The following is a 15433-nucleotide window of genomic DNA, read 5'->3' as shown; positions in this document are numbered from 1 at the left end:
GCAGGGCTCTCACAAATGTGGCCCTTGATAATTTTTTCAAAGACCTTCCCCAGGATAGAAGTGAGGCTGACTGGCCTGTAGTTGCCAGGCTCTTCCTTCCTCCCCTTCCTGAAAATAGGGACCACATTGGCCCTTTTCCAGTTCTCAGGGACTTGGCCCGAGCACCAGGAGTCCACAAACAGCTGTGCCAATGGCTCCGCAATGATACCAGCCAATTCCCTTAGCACCCGCAGATGAAGGTCATCCGGGCCTGCTGACTTGGACACATCTAAGTCCTCCAGGTAATCCTTAACTAGGTCTGAGCTAAACATTTCCATACCAGCTGTAATACTTATCTGTGTTAGTATGTCCTCACCATTTCTGCAGTCATTAGTCTGTGACTGGGATTCTCTATGCTAAAATGCTCTGGGATACTTTCCTAGTTATTTGTGGGTGGATTTATCCAGTCCCACTGAGGAGGAGGAATCGTGTGAAGGAGCTATCAGCATTCAATTGCTCCGACCTATGTCCTCATTTCAAGGCAGGGGGGTTTCTAGTCTGAGCTAGCCATGCAAGTTAGTGCAGGTTCAGAGTGTGATAAGCATGTGCTTGAGGATTTTGTGTATGTCTAGAAGGTTAGGATTGAGCAACAGCTTATGTAGGAGCACAAGCCAAGACTACACCATGTACCCACCTTAGATTATCATTTCTTGTGAAGCAGCTCATATTTTCCCGTTTATGCCCATATGTAGTCACTCAGCCTCCTGACCAAGCACATAAGCTCCAGGTGTCCAATGAATTTTTTTTTCCAGGTTAGGTTAAATCTTGATGCCCCACCATGCCCACTTGGGAGCTGAAAGACAAAACAAGGGAAAAAGAGCTAACTCATCAAGATTAAATGCTACTTCCTGAAACAGCATGACAGAATAACTGTTCTGTTCTTTCTCATTTTCCTCAGACGATACAGGAGGTTGCAGGTTATGTGCTCATAGCGCTCAACACTGTGGATAGCATTCCATTAGAGAATCTCCAGATCATCCGTGGAAATGTGCTATATGATGACTTTTATGCACTGGCAGTTTTATCCAATTATCAAATGAATAAAACCAAGGGACTCAGGGAGCTGCCAATGAAACGCCTGTCAGGTGAGATGAAGTGGTGGTATATATAATGTTTATCTTGTTGGAAGCAAACTTCCTGATCAAGAAGTATTTCCCTTCAGCTGTTCCAGAGATGATGCTGTGTATAAGGTTATAAGTAGCTTACCTGGCTTCCTTCTTAATTTACAGGCACTAAGTATCCCTGGCAGTAATGGAAGGTCCTTGCCTTAAATACCCAGCATTTACATGCAAGAATTCAACCACCATGGTCTTATAAAACTGCAACGCAATGGGTGCATCTACACAAGACACTAAATGCACAGTAGACTAATTCTACTGCACATTAACTCATCATGGCAAAAGCTGTGCTGATGCACAGTAGAATTAGTCTACTGAGCATTAGTGTCACAAAAAGATTATGCTCTGGCTTCCTATGTAGCAGTGCTGGTGAGCGTTCATTTAGTATCTGTTATTACACATACTAAACTTGATGCACAGTAATAGTGTCACGTTAATGAACATGTAGATGCACCCAATGAGTGTTGCCCAACATTTTCAAAGTGACTAGAGACTTTTTCGGTGTCCAACTTAAGATGCATGATTTTCACAAGTTCTAAAAGATGCCTGAGGTTGGGCATCTGAAAATCAAGGCACGAAAAGCAGTACTTGCCCTTGCAGATTTCAGGCAATTTGACCCTCCAATAAGGGAAAACAGTTTACTTCATTTAATTTTTTTTCTTTTGCAGAAATTCTTAGTGGAGGAGTTAAAATCAGCAACAATCCCAAACTATGTAACATGGACACAGTTCTGTGGGATGACATTATTGATATAAACAAAAAACCTCGTCTGGTTTTGGATCCATCAAGTAATCTGGCTAATTGTAAGTGTTCACGTAATAGAATAACACTCACACCATTATAAGTAGTAGTTCTATCAGCCAGTTACTTGCATTATAGAGTCTCAGTTTTATAAATGTGTATGTTTATGTAGTGGCTTTACATCCTATCCCCAGTTGCATCAATTTTGTATTTGCCTTTGACATTATTAGATTTTGACACCAATCTTTTACAGCAAGATTTTGAAGTCCAGGCTTCTTCCAAAGTCAATTAAAAGACGCCCGTTGACTTCAGTGGGTCTTAATAGGCCCTAAATGTGCATTTCTTTAGAAAAACGAAGACAAATCAAATAATGCCTACACATTTCCTCTCTAATACCGCATTTACTCCAACATAAGATGAGGATTTCTCCCCCAGCCAGCAGGGGGTGGTGGAATTCTTCACGTTATATCATTTGCATACAAGAAAACCTCATTAAATGCATGTGTGAGCAGGTGAGTGATCCTAGCTTCGTCTCCCTGCTGTACTCATCTGCCGTGACTTGGATTGAAAGAAAATGTGGGAGATCAGTGGTCTTTCAAGGCTAGGGATCAATAAATGCCACCCCAATGGTACATGCTCATTGTTGGTTTACTTTCCCAAAATAAAGTAGCTCAAGAACAATAGCCTTGCTGATTACTTCATTAGCAAGGCAGATCCAAGCTGCCGGTCAGATAACTTGGCACTGGATACTTCCCAGTTGCAATGTAGTGTTGAGCATTCCAAGCGCTGATTATCTTGTTAACAAGGCGCGTTCCCCGTGTCTCTCGCATCTGCCGCGTACCAGGAGCCGTCTTGGCTGCTCCGCTGCTTCCCACGCCGCCGCTCTCGGCGACGTTGCAGTTCTAGGGTTGGGATCTACACCAGCATGGGATCCTCCTGGCCACCTGTCATCTCGGGGTTCCTATTGCTGCTTGGGGTTCCCCCGCCACGCTGCTCTGCCGAGCCCCAGTTCTCCCCACACTCACCAGAGCTGCCAGGGTCATAAGGTACGCAGCTTGCCTGGTGTCTCCTTGTCTCAGGTCCCGTGGTCTCAGCATCTTTCCAAGGTCAACAGGTGGGCTTCTTGTCTTCCTCACTGTTGAGGCCTTGGGGCCTCAACTGCCCCTCGCTGTCTTCTTGTGCCCAAAGGTAAAAAAGTATATATCCAGTGGCAGGACAGATATCAGCCGTGGCGGGTTAATCACCTGGTCCTGCCCCGGGTGTGTAATTCCCTCTATCTGGCAGGATGCATCGTTGGGTCAGTCATGCCCAATCCTGCCTTAGCAACAGGGCTCCCTCCTGAGCTGCTGTTACAGCATGGTGTCTCATTAAAATGCTGCCAAAAGTAATACGTGTTCAATAATCAAAACCAAATGCAGAGGTGATTAAATACAGCCAATACTGAGCATGACTATAAAACACCTGGCCCATATTGGGCAAAGATACTGATGGGAACCTACCACAAAGATAGGTTAGTACAGCACATCTGAATCAGATATATGCTAGTGCCCATTGCACTGAGTCCCCCTCAATGCCAACTCTTTCAAGTCATGATGAGGCACTGTAAAGAAAACATTTTTACTTCCTTTTCACTCCCACAGCTGAGCTGTGCCTTTCTTTCTCATTTCCAATGATTCCTGGTCCTTCACTAGCCATAAGTATCTGGTGAACGTCACCAAATGGAGCACCTAGCACCCAGAATCCCTCTGTCACCCCCTCTCTCAGCCTGGAACATATGATTAGTGTGGCCTTGCCCTCCATGAGAGAGAGCTGGACCAAGTTGCCCCACACTTCATCTGCATATACATTTTTGGGGGATCTCAGGACTTGGAATGAGAACATCTGGTTCTAGTCCTGAGTTGGGGGCTAATTAACACATGGATCCTTTGTGGGGCAGGTATCTGAAGTACACACACAAAGGGCATTTATACACGTACCTTTTCACACTGCAACATGCTAGAGTTCTGACATGTCAGAGCAGACTCGAGTAATCGATTCTGCTTGTCACATGAGCTGACGCGCTGAGCTGCATTGTGTGCTGTGGTTGTATGCGGCAAAATGCACGTCGGTGTGCAGAAAGTGGCAGCAGTGCACTTTTGAACTAAAACACCTTCAATGCGTTTTACTTCAAAAGCACGCCACTGCCATTTTATCAGCGCTGACTTGCATTTTGGTATTTATACAAATGTATGCTTTTAAAAGCACTGAGGGGCAAACGTGTACAAATGCCTATAATAAGTGCGGCTGAGCGATGAAGTCACCATGGCTTTAAATGTTGTTGCCGCTGCTGTGTCCCAGCCCAGTGAACTATATGGTAAATCATGACCCTTTTGGCTTTGGATTAATATCATGTATAGTTTCTTCTACATATAAATAGGTACAAAAGTGCTGCTTAGAATTGTGTTTATGGAGTACCTGTGCTAAAACTTGCAACAGTTTCAGAAAAGGTAAAATGCATCAATACTGGATGAACTTAGTCTGTGGGTATGGATAGGAATTTATGTATATTCAGTGTACTACAAGTATGTTTATTTCAAAGTCAGTTTTTTCAAATTTGCCCCTCACTTCCATGTACCTGGGGGGGGAGCAGGGTCTGATGGTAAGGAGGGAGGGTGGGGAGAAAGAGGTTGCAGGGAGGAAAAGTTGCAGGGCAGGGGAACCCCCCTGATCACCCTTCTAATTTATTTTCTCTGCTGTAGTAGTGGGAGGTGGACAAATTGAAGGCAAACCTCCAGTAGTTAGATTCTATACCTGGAAAATTAAAAGAAATTTATACTATTTCCATATCTAATTATTGGTGGTACGTCTTGTATTCCAGGTCATCTTACATTAGAGTAAATATAATAGTTTTAAATGTACAAGGTAAGACTCTGGTCAAGCAAGGCATACAGGTCTGTGCTTGACTTGAACCAGGGGTTGTCAGCTAGGGGTACTTGGAAAGGAGCTAGGAGGTATGTGCGGGCAGGCAGGAATGGAGCGCCGTCACCCACCTCCCCACACCACCGCCTCCTGGGGCGGGGGCAGCAGCTCCCCTCTGCAGGCTGCACAGGCACAGCCTGGCCGGCTGACCTGGGAGTGGGGTTGGGGGGGATGGAGCTCACATGCAGAGGCTGCCACTGCCATCCACCACCCTGCACCACTGCTGTATTCATGCTCCCTCCACTTCATGTCCAACCACCATGATCCCCCCCCACACCTCGCTCTACCAGAAGTGTACCCAGAAGGGGTACACTCCTTTAAAAAGGTTGAAAACCTCTGACTTAAACCATGCAACAGATGCGAGGTTGCTTAAATATTTTCTTATATTATAGTTTCATGGTTGGTAGGGTTGGAAGGGACCTAAGCAGATCATCTAGTCCGACCCCCTGCCATGGCAGGAAAGAGTACTGGGGTCAAACGACCCCAGCAAGGTGTATATCTAGCTTCCTCTTAAACACCCCCAGGGTAGGAGCCAGCACCACTTGTCTTGGAAGTTGCCTCCAGACCCTAGCCGCCCTGACCATGAAGTAGCGCCTCCTGATATCCAGCCTAAATCTACCCTCCGCCAACTTGTGACCGTTATTCCTGGTCACTCCCGGTAGTGCTCGGGGAAACAGGGACTCCCCCAATGCCTGCTGGTCCCCTCTGACTAGTTTGTAAATGGCCACTAGATCCCCCCTCAGCCTTCTCTTGTGGAGGCTGAACAGGTTCAGGTGCCTTAGCCTCTCCTTGTTCCTATTATGTTCCTATTTGTGCTCATCTTGAAAACCATGTATGTTTGAGAGCATAGGCAAACAAAGACCATAAATAGGGATGCTTTCAGTCAATCTGGATGTAAGTGTATTTTTGAAAGCACATAAATCTGTGCCCAAGCTTAGATCTGGCTCAGTAAAGTACTGTCAAGTCCGTATTTATTTCTTAGACAGTTAAGAGTGGGGAGGGGAGGGAAATGGAAGTGTTTGCTTTTACTGCTGAGCACTTTTAGTAAAATAAAGGAAGAATACATGGTTTTTGTATCTCCTTGCTGAGTAATTGGCTAAGTTCTAACAGCCAGATTGTGCATTGACATCCATCCAATGGAACCCACATAAGGTGAATACAGTTACAAGACATGGAAACCAGCAAATAACTTGGCTCCGGGTCCTATAGGCATTTTAACCTTTAACTCTTAGACAAAGTTCTTTGGTCCCACAGTAAATTAGTCAACTATTAGACAAATATTGGCATTTGTTCAGCTATTTAACAGGCAGTGAAGAGTGGGGGAGGAAAGAGCCATGAGATGTTAGTGGGAGGAAGCTTTATAGGAGGAAATACTTCTTGTGTGTTATAAGTTTCAGATTAATTTATTGGAACAGCCTTTATTTTTAATAATGAGCAGATTTTTTTTAAGAAGTGTGTCCTTGGGACTTGACCTGCCCCTAGAAAACAGAAAAAAGGAAAAATGGAGAGGCAAAAAGCTGTTCGCTGTCACGTCTTTGTCTTGAGTGTGTGGATGCTGCATAGTTCTGAACTGAAAACTATTTTTGTCAGAGCTTTTAAGGGAAAAAAATGACTAACGGTACAAATTACCTTGTGGAAAGAGTAAATGCTGGGGCTCTGTGTTAACAGTCTTTTCTTCCTTTTGTTTTTAGAAGCATATTGTTCAAAAACATCAATTTAAATGTTGCCTGTACCAAGTAATGGGCACATGACCAGTTACAATCCAACTATGGCTTCTGATCTTACAGAAATTATGGCAAAAAACTAGTTGGTCATTTGGGGCCTGTGCCTGATGTTTGCTCCAATGTATTGTAATTAGGACACATAAGAGCAGACTTGATGAATCAAATCTGTTGGAGCACTCTAATTAGAACGCTCTAGCAGCCTTGGTCTTGTATGTATTTGGTGTCTCTGTGTTTCAAAATGGTGACAGAGGCATTAAAACAAGCTTTAGGTAAAGCGATCCTGCTGCCATTTGGAAGTACAGGATGCTGAATACATGAGGCGCTGAGGGTGTTTCAATTATGGCGGTTCCCAAGAGCCACTCTAATTGAAACAGACCCTCCACCCCCACACCCTGGTACACATATAAAGGCACCCCCAATTTTTATTCCCTAGGCACAGTAAAGTGGTTTCGTATTCAATTCTATCAAGTTTCTAGCTGCTAGAATAAGACAAATGTTCGTTTCTACTGCAATTTTGTATGTCAACTTCACTGCCTGCAGATTTATGGTTCCGTTGCACATACTGGGTGGTATTAGCATAACTAAGGAGCTGGGGGCGAGACTCTGCCACCAGGGGGTGCAAAAATAGTTGTCCCCAATAGCGTGCCATCACCCCCCAAGCTATCAAGGCACTGAATGTCCAGATTCTCTTGGAGGCTGTCTCAATAGTCTAAAGAGGGGGTGGAAAGTCTGGGCACCCTCTACTCCTCCTTACTTCTGCCTGGGTGTACATGTTGTAGGTCCTGGTGACCTCTCACATATACACCATGATCCAGAAGTATCAGTGGTTGCTGCCTACTATTACTTGTTGGTTTGCCCTTGGTGTGGAGTGAAGGGTTTCTTTTCTTTTTTTTTAAGAAATATTAAAAATATAGAATTCTTGTTTTCTTTCAGAGTCAGCTTTATTAATTCAGTATTTTATGTGCGAATCAATATAAGGTAATACTCCTGTAACATGCACATGTGGCTGTTATGCTTTGATGCCAGAACTTGTAATTGGCCTTTTGCCAGCCCTGTGGACATTTTGCTGATCTCTAGAAATCAGAGGTTGTCGCTACTTTAGAGGGGTTTGTTAGAATGTGGCAGCCAAATTCTTTGGAGCATACCCAGTGCAGACGTTTTCATTTCCTCTCCACTCCTGTGCGCCACCCCAAACTGCAGTGGAGCATTCTTTGTCCCAAGGTTGCAAAGGCCAAGCAGGACTTCCCCTGAAATTTGTTCTTCCTAAATACTGGGGGCAACTTTCATGCCAATTATGTGAACAGGAAGCAAGGAAACAGTACTTTTTGGAGGGAGGAGGAGAAGGCGGCAGAGGGGAAAATTGTTTGCGCATGCACAGGCACACATTTTTATCCCCTTGCTGGGATCTTGACTGTGTGCCAGAGGAAGATGTCTGACTTAAATGCAGGGGGATGACAGGCAGGGAAGGAAGAACTGTATAACCAGTGGACATACTCCTTTTCGGAGCTTTTGAGTTTCAGTATTCCTCTGCAGTCAGCAAAGATCTGAGACCCACTGACAGAGATGTGCATCTCATTCCCCTCTAGTGGCTGATCCACATGGGGCACGTCCACACATACAGGCACATGCACTTGCAGCAGCACAAATTAATGCCGGAGATTTTTACCTCGGCACATGTGCCTGAATGTGCACTTTGGGGTGAGGCAAAATGACCCTACCCGGCTCCTCCCGGATCTGCAGCCAGGGGGAGCTAGAATATAAAAACCTGCTCGGTGCTGGCCCCAACAATATAAAATCCTGCCCTGGGAAGCAGCTCAGGGCTACTTATCCTCAGGAGCTTCTGAGGCCCAGCCACTTAGTATCTGGGGGCACTACCCCTTGTGCCAGCTGGACTGCTGAAGCAGCCCTAACCTGGAGCGGCCCCTGCACCCTCTACCCACTGCAGCAGTCTGGAAGTGGGAGCTGCTGCCACCTGTGACAGACAGTATCCGCCCCCTTGGACCTGTGGCCCCACATGGCAACATGCCTACCAGACCTGGATGGGGTGCCCCCGCTCTGCCATCTGGGCAGCTGTTGTCCAGAAGATGTGCTCCTTTCAGTACCCCGCTTTGAACTGTCAAAGCATTCAAATGACCAAGAGGTCAGCCACCCCATCTGCCCTCCAGCTGGGTCCCGAGTGCTGGCCCTGGACAGGCTCCTCTGCCTGGGTCTCACCACTTATCTCACAAGCAGAGATCCTGGTGTTCCCTGTTTAAAAACGGCAAATACTCTGATAAGAACCCCAAATTCTCTCATTGAAGTGCCCAAATAGTGATCGTCTGCTATTAAAATGAAATGCCACTGCATATAGCGAGATCAGTTGGGCAATGTTATATTGATATATTTACAAGTGTAAATCAATTTGGAGGGTGGGTTGGGGGAGTTTGTGGGTGGGTGTAGGGTTTGAGGGGCACGGGGCTTGTGCAGGGGTTTGGGGTTTGTGGCTGTGTATGTGGGTGAGGAGTTTATGGGGGTGGCTTGGTGCTGTGGGTGGATTGTGTGGGGGTGGCTGCTCAGGAGGGATGGGTCCCTTGCTCCCCCATAGGGTGCAGCTGCCCTGCATAGCATATGGACTGCTCCCCCTGCAGACCCCACAACGCCCCCTACAAGGCTACAGCTTTCCACCACAGGGCCCGCATGCCTCCCCTGCACCACACATGCCCCCCTACAGGGCACACATGTCCCTCCCCCCACACACGGCCCACAGCCCCCCTGCAGCAGCAGCCGCCATTGGGGTGCTTGGGGCCCTCCTGGCACAGCCCCTCTGCAGCACAGAGCAGCATGGTGAGCCCCCAGCTGCTTGGCGCTGCCTGTGCCCCATCACATGGGCCCAGCCCAGCTCAGCACTGGCCGTGTACCTTTGGGCAGCTCTGGGCTGCTTGGGCTGGCACCACTTGCAGGGATCGCCTGATGCGCCGGGCCAGGGCCTGCTTCCATGAAACTGGCCCAGCCCAGTGGTGTGCAGGGCCTGCACAGCCTGGAGCTGCCTGAAGGCGCACAGCCCTGGGCTGGGCTGGGCCCATGTGATGTGGCTCAGGCAGTGCCATGAGAGGTGTGGTGCCAGGAGGGCCCCAAGATGGCCGCTGCTGCTGCAGGGCGGGGGGAGCAGGGAGATTGTGGACCATGCAGGGGGGCGGAGGGGGGGCCCTCCTTTCCCAAGCAGACCGCCTCCTTTACTCACAGTCCCCTGCAGCCACACAGCCCCCAAGTCTAGCCCCCTAGCCCCTAAGTCCCTTACTTACCTGAGATGGAGCCTGGTTCACTCCAGGCTGACCCACACACAGAGGCAGCGTGCTGAAGCCATGGGGCAAGAGGCAGACACGGATACTCTCTAGCCAGGTATCGTAGCGTTTCTTTGGAAGGCCCAGCCTCCAGTTGCCTTGCTTTTTTTCCTTGGTGGTTTTTTTTTTTTTTTTTTTTTTTTTTTTAAACCTGGATTTCCAGGTATAACACTTTTGGCCCGTGCTGCAGATATGCAGCACGGGGAATGTTTTATTTTTTTTGTTCCCAGCATGCCTATTGCAGCATCTCAAACTGCTTTGAGACACCGCAAGAGGCATGTACAGGCTAGTTTGGGTGCAGGCTAGTTTGGCTCGTAGTGGGGAAGCGCTTACTATTACGATTTATTCCATTAGCTCAAGTAATAAAGGTCTTTGCTGTAAATGTTGGGTTCTAGCCCCGCTTCTGGTGTGCTTGGTATAGTTCTTTGTGCCAGGTTTTCCATCTGTCTTTCCATTTGCTTATTAAAATAATTTCCTACAAGAAGTTTACACTAAATGAAAGTTGAGGGTGTAAAGAGAAGCACTCAAAAGTTTGGAAATACCAGAATTAAAGTGTGCTCTTTCTGTTTTTCTGGGACTGAAGGATCAAGAGTCCCTTTCTGACAGTCGTGGTGTATGTAGCATTATCTGAAAATTACAGGCTCCTATACATGTGCCGGATGTCTGCTCCATCTCATGCTAATTAGCACATGTCAGAGCAGACTCAATAATACAACTCGAGTACATGTATAGATATATACAAATATAAATTTCTTACTCAGATTTTCATAACAATTTAACTGTTGCATTTTAGGTCCAAAATGCCATTCAAACTGCACAGAAGATCACTGCTGGGGTGCTGGAGAAAAGAACTGTCAAACATGTAAGTCTACAAATGAATTAAAAGTATCCATGGCTGGATGAACTTATGAGTTCCTTTTTTATAACTTCCTTGTCAAGTCATAACGTGGTGATAAGTGTTTTACAAAAACCTTTTGAAAGGTGCTTCCCTCCTATGCCTGAGAATCCTTTAGGGCACCATGGAATATAGTCAAGTGATAACGAATGCTGATGTGCTTCCAGACATGCACTCTCATCTGCCCTCTTGCCATTTTGATTCCTTAGGTGCTGCATCTCCTCCCTAAGTAGCCCTGGTTCCAAAGAGAGGGAGGAGGCCACATGAACAGCTCAGAAGCCTCAAAACAATTTAAGATTTATATGTGTTCTTCCAAAAATACTCAATCTTTGCATGTGATGAAGATTGCAGCCCCCTTGTACTTCCTGTATCTAGTGCCCTCCCGCCCCCAAATTTAAAGGAATATAATTGTTATAAAAAGAGAATTCCAGTAGCTGTAACGGAATTGTTTAAAAAGAGATGATCCTGCTTTGGGCAGCAGTGGGTGAGACTAGGTGACCACCTGAGGTCCCTTCCAGCCCTACTTTTCTAAGATTCTGTCACTTGCCCTGCACTATTCTTGCTTCCAGTATAATGTTGATGAAAGTAATTCATCCTGACTTTATTTTCTGAGTTTGCATCTGTAGAATTTCTTTGTGACAAGAGGAAGTCATAGTCAGTTGACCTGTAGGTCCTTATAAATCAAATCCTGGTTACCTTAAGAAAATAAGTATATGGTCCTGGAGATGCACTCCATAGGAGAGGGGTGTTTAGTTACTAGAGGGTGTTTTGGGATTGTTTAGTAACTGAACATGCTTTACCCTGTAACTTTTCATATGCTGTGCCTGCCTGCCTGCAGCATTGAGAGAACAGCAGACACAAGGTGTTCAGAGACGCTTAAGATTTTGTGAGAAAGTTACTTCACAGAATGGGAAGACTAATGGGGAACATATCTGTGATTGCTTATTTCCTTGTTGTTTGTTTAGCCTGCATTCAGGAAAATGTGATGGGTCTGTCTTTTTTCTCATGCCAGTTTTTCATTAATGTAATTCCAAAGTGTTCAGGAAAAAGATTCTTGCCTTAAACTCGCATGAATGAGAAAAATCCAGCCCTGTATTTTTATTTGAATCTGAGTTGCTTGCTGGAAAGTATTGGGGTCAGAACTATAGCTTCCGTAGCTGGTTGGAAAAAATCCCCCCAAAATGTCTGCAAACCCTCATATTCCCCCTTGATTTTTCACCAATTTCAACATTTTTCAACCATGGCTTCAGTCCTCAATCTTTCATAACTGCTCACAAAATATACTGGTGCTGGGGGTATTGGGACTAAACCTGCAGTTACCTTATGTACTGTGAGCAATTGCCTTTAATTCAGTGGGATTAGTCAGAGTGCATAAAGTTGTTTGCAGGCTCAGAGGCTTTTCTTAGGGCATTTATGATTTTGGTCCATCTAAAATTCATCCCATATGTGGGAAAGTTTTATACGCTGTGTATTGCTCTCTTTGAACAAACGTGGAATAGACTACATGGGATATATCAGCTTTTACTATGATTTATTTCCAGCAGGAAAATTTTGTCAATTGTTATCAGAATGATGAGCTGTTTTACTCCCCTGGTGATGCTTATGAAGTCTATATAAAAGCTCTGTTAATGTAAAACATTGCATCTTTCACTCCCACTCTCCTGTTCCTGGTTGCATGAAGAAATTGCTTTCTGATTAGCTGTTTGCATTTTGGAAATTATCTCTTCCTTGGAAAGTAGTATTTTGTTATAACATACATGTTCAGAAAAATAATAAAGCCTAAAAGACAGTGGCAGTAAATAATAATTAAAAAGAGGAGGAAAGAAACGAGTATACTCTGGTTGATTTACCCTGTAGAAGAGTGCTATTCTCTGATGGTGTAAATGCCCAGACTGTGGCCTTTTTCTGAGCTAAAACTAAGGGCATTTATACACGTGTTCCAGGAGGTGGGGGGCAGAGGGAGGGGGCTGCTTTAATTAGAGTGGCTCCAAGAGCTGCTTTGATAAAAGCTCCCAGAGCATCATGTGTATCAGTGTCTCCACACTGAAAAATGGTGATGGTGGCACTTTTAACTAAAGCTTATCAAATGGGCTTTAGCTAAAGTGCCCCCACTGTCATTTTTCAGCATGGGGACACTGATGCATGTGATGCCTGGAGTCTGCTGGAGAGTGGTAATTACCACTCCCCAACAAACTTGAGTAATTAAGTTTGCTCCAATGCGCTGTAATTTTGCATTGGAGCAGCCTCAATGTGCGTGTATAGGTGCCCTAATGTTATGGCTAATCTGTTCCCATCTGGGGACTTGATCATTGTCACCCAGCTGCACGTCATGTGCTCAAAATGACAATGGCTTAGACATCAGATCCTTTAGCTCAGGAAGCACGGGCACTTATCTGAGCAGAGGGGGACGGATTTGCCATTGCAGAATACTCAGCTGAGCACATTTGATTCTGTCTAGTTTAGGATAGTGGCACAAATATACTCCAGCCAATGAATTATGTGGTTTTGCTTTGTTTTGTTGCTGTTTCTCTCTCTCCTATTCTAGTCAGGGTAATTTTGATGCAGGCAGTTTTTCTTTCGTACTGGAAATGGAAATGGGTTCAAGGCCAGTTTTGCCTCTCAGTTATATTAGTACAATCCCTTTGGGAGTTAAGTAATAAAGATGGATATTTGACCAAAGGTACTGAAGTTTAAAAAATAAGTGTAGTAGTCAAATTCAGTCAGTCTCTGAGAAGTGCACTTTCTTCTTTGCAAATTTTGGGAATATTTTTAGAAGGCTTAACTGGTGTTCCAGGGCATTTTTATACGTGGTTTGGGACATGGTGTTGGGTTCTTTAATTAGCAAGCTACACTAATTAAAAGTGCCCGCCCGCATGTCACGTGTATCAGCATCCCCATGTGCCCCTGTGCTGAAAAAATGGTGGTGGGGCACTTTGAACTAAAGCTCATCAAACATGTTTTATTTCAAAGCGCCCCACCGCTATTTTTTCAGTTCAGGGATACTGATGCATGTGACATGGAAGGCTTCTGGAGGGCTTCAGTTTCTGTACTCCAGCAGACTCGGTTAATTGAGTCCACTCCAATGTGCTGGATTTCAGAGCAGGTTCCCTGCATATCTGTAGGAGCCCGTAATGACTGGCCACCCTCCCATCATATTGCTATCGCAGAGGAAACATTACCTGGTAGTTGATTTTTCTCTATAAAGCAGGGCTAAATCCTGCTGCCAGGTCACTGATTTGGTTGCAACTCCACTGATACTAAACACTAGATTTAATCATCTCTTCTGCAGGTTGCTGAGCAATCTGGCCCCTTTCTCATGAAGGTCATGCTTCACTTTAAGCTTGAACTCATGTGGTCTGATCAGCATTTTTTAGAACTGAGCCCTTTCCCTGCAGTGACTAGGAGTTGTCTGACCTCTGATAACCTCTGTCTGTTTTTTTTTTCTCTAAACATTTTTCCCTGTTATGTGTACCTCTCAGTTTAGCAAATACACATGCTTAATTCCTTGTATTTTCTGTCTTTTAGTGACAAAAGTCATCTGTGCCCAGCAATGCTCAGGCCGGTGTATGGGAAGGGTCCCCAGTGACTGTTGTCATAACCAGTGTGCTGCTGGGTGTACAGGGCCTCGAGAGAGTGACTGTCTGGTAAGGCTTCTCCAGCTTGTTTAAAACATCGACAACAACAGGGTAGTCTTTCAGCTGAATGCCCTGTAACATTCTTTCATCCGAGTAGCATGTAGTGAAATACTGGCCATATTAATATACACAGCTTAGGCCTTGTCTGCACAGAGAAGCTAGTGTGTAGTAAGCAACAGTATGACTTCATACCTCACTAGCTATGCAACATTAATTTCTCATGTGAAAACTCCTTATGCGCACTAAGAGTGAGGTAGCTCTCCACTTTCAAGGGCACTCGGGCATGTCCACTCTCTGTACTATGCTGAGGAGAGCCTCTGTGAAGCATGCTCGGCTCGCGTTTTCGTCCTCCAGATGCACCAAATTCCATGTTGTAGCTACCCTTGTACTGTGATGAGTTAGTTTTAGGAAGAAAACCTGAGTCAGGCAACCCACAGAGTGTTGCTGGGCACAGGACAGTGGTGCACTAAGGCTGCTATCTTGCCTTAGTGTTTGGAGTTGGCTTGGAGGGAGCGCGTGGCAGTGCTCCCAGCCATGGTGTGGAGGTGGAGCAGTTCCAAGGGTGTTTTATACATGTGCTCTGAGAGTGGTTGGGGTGTGGGGCGGAGACTTTATAGTTTCATAGTTAGTAGGGTCGGAAGGGACCTGAGCAGATCATCAAGTCCGACCCCCTGCCACGGCAGGAAAGAGTACTAGGGTCAAACAGCCCCAGCAAGGTGTTTGTCTAACCTTGTCTTAAAAGCCCCCCAGGGTAGGAGCCTGCACTTCACTTGGAAGTTGGTTCCAGATCCTAGCCGCCCTGACAGAGAAGTAGCGCCTCCTGATGTCTAATCTGAATTTACCCTCTGCCAGCTTGTGACCGTTATCTCTAGTCACTCTTGGTAGTGCTCAGGGGAACAGGGACTCCCCCAGTGCCTGCTGGTCCCCCCTGACTAGTTTGTAACAGGCCACTAGATCCCTCCTCAGCCTTCTCTTGTGGAGGCTGAACAGGTTCAGGTCCCGT

General features: G+C 45.8%; 1 protein-coding gene and 1 long non-coding RNA gene across 2 annotated transcripts in view; one reads left to right on the top strand and one right to left on the bottom strand.

The window, feature by feature from the left end:
* LOC109312935 overlaps positions 1 to 3098 on the bottom strand; it is a 54788-nt gene extending 51690 nt beyond the window's left edge. Inside the window, exon 1 of the long non-coding RNA XR_002101935.1 lies at positions 2924 to 3098. This is a non-coding gene — a long non-coding RNA (uncharacterized LOC109312935). The remainder of the gene's footprint in view (positions 1 to 2923) is intronic.
* EGFR (epidermal growth factor receptor) overlaps positions 1 to 15433 on the top strand; it is a 222289-nt gene that overhangs the window by 156470 nt on the left and 50386 nt on the right. The window contains exons 3-6 of the mRNA XM_019539300.1: positions 938 to 1124; positions 1826 to 1960; positions 10694 to 10762; positions 14321 to 14439. Coding sequence (XP_019394845.1) covers positions 938 to 1124; positions 1826 to 1960; positions 10694 to 10762; positions 14321 to 14439 — 510 coding nt within the window. The remainder of the gene's footprint in view (positions 1 to 937; positions 1125 to 1825; positions 1961 to 10693; positions 10763 to 14320; positions 14440 to 15433) is intronic.

This window comes from Crocodylus porosus, unplaced genomic scaffold (genome assembly GCF_001723895.1).
Source record: "Crocodylus porosus isolate Cpor-Errol unplaced genomic scaffold, CroPor_comp1, whole genome shotgun sequence".
In the NCBI taxonomy this organism is placed as follows: domain Eukaryota; kingdom Metazoa; phylum Chordata; order Crocodylia; family Crocodylidae; genus Crocodylus; species Crocodylus porosus.
Note: the sequence above shows the minus strand (reverse complement) of the source record. Positions and strands in the feature narration are given on the sequence as shown.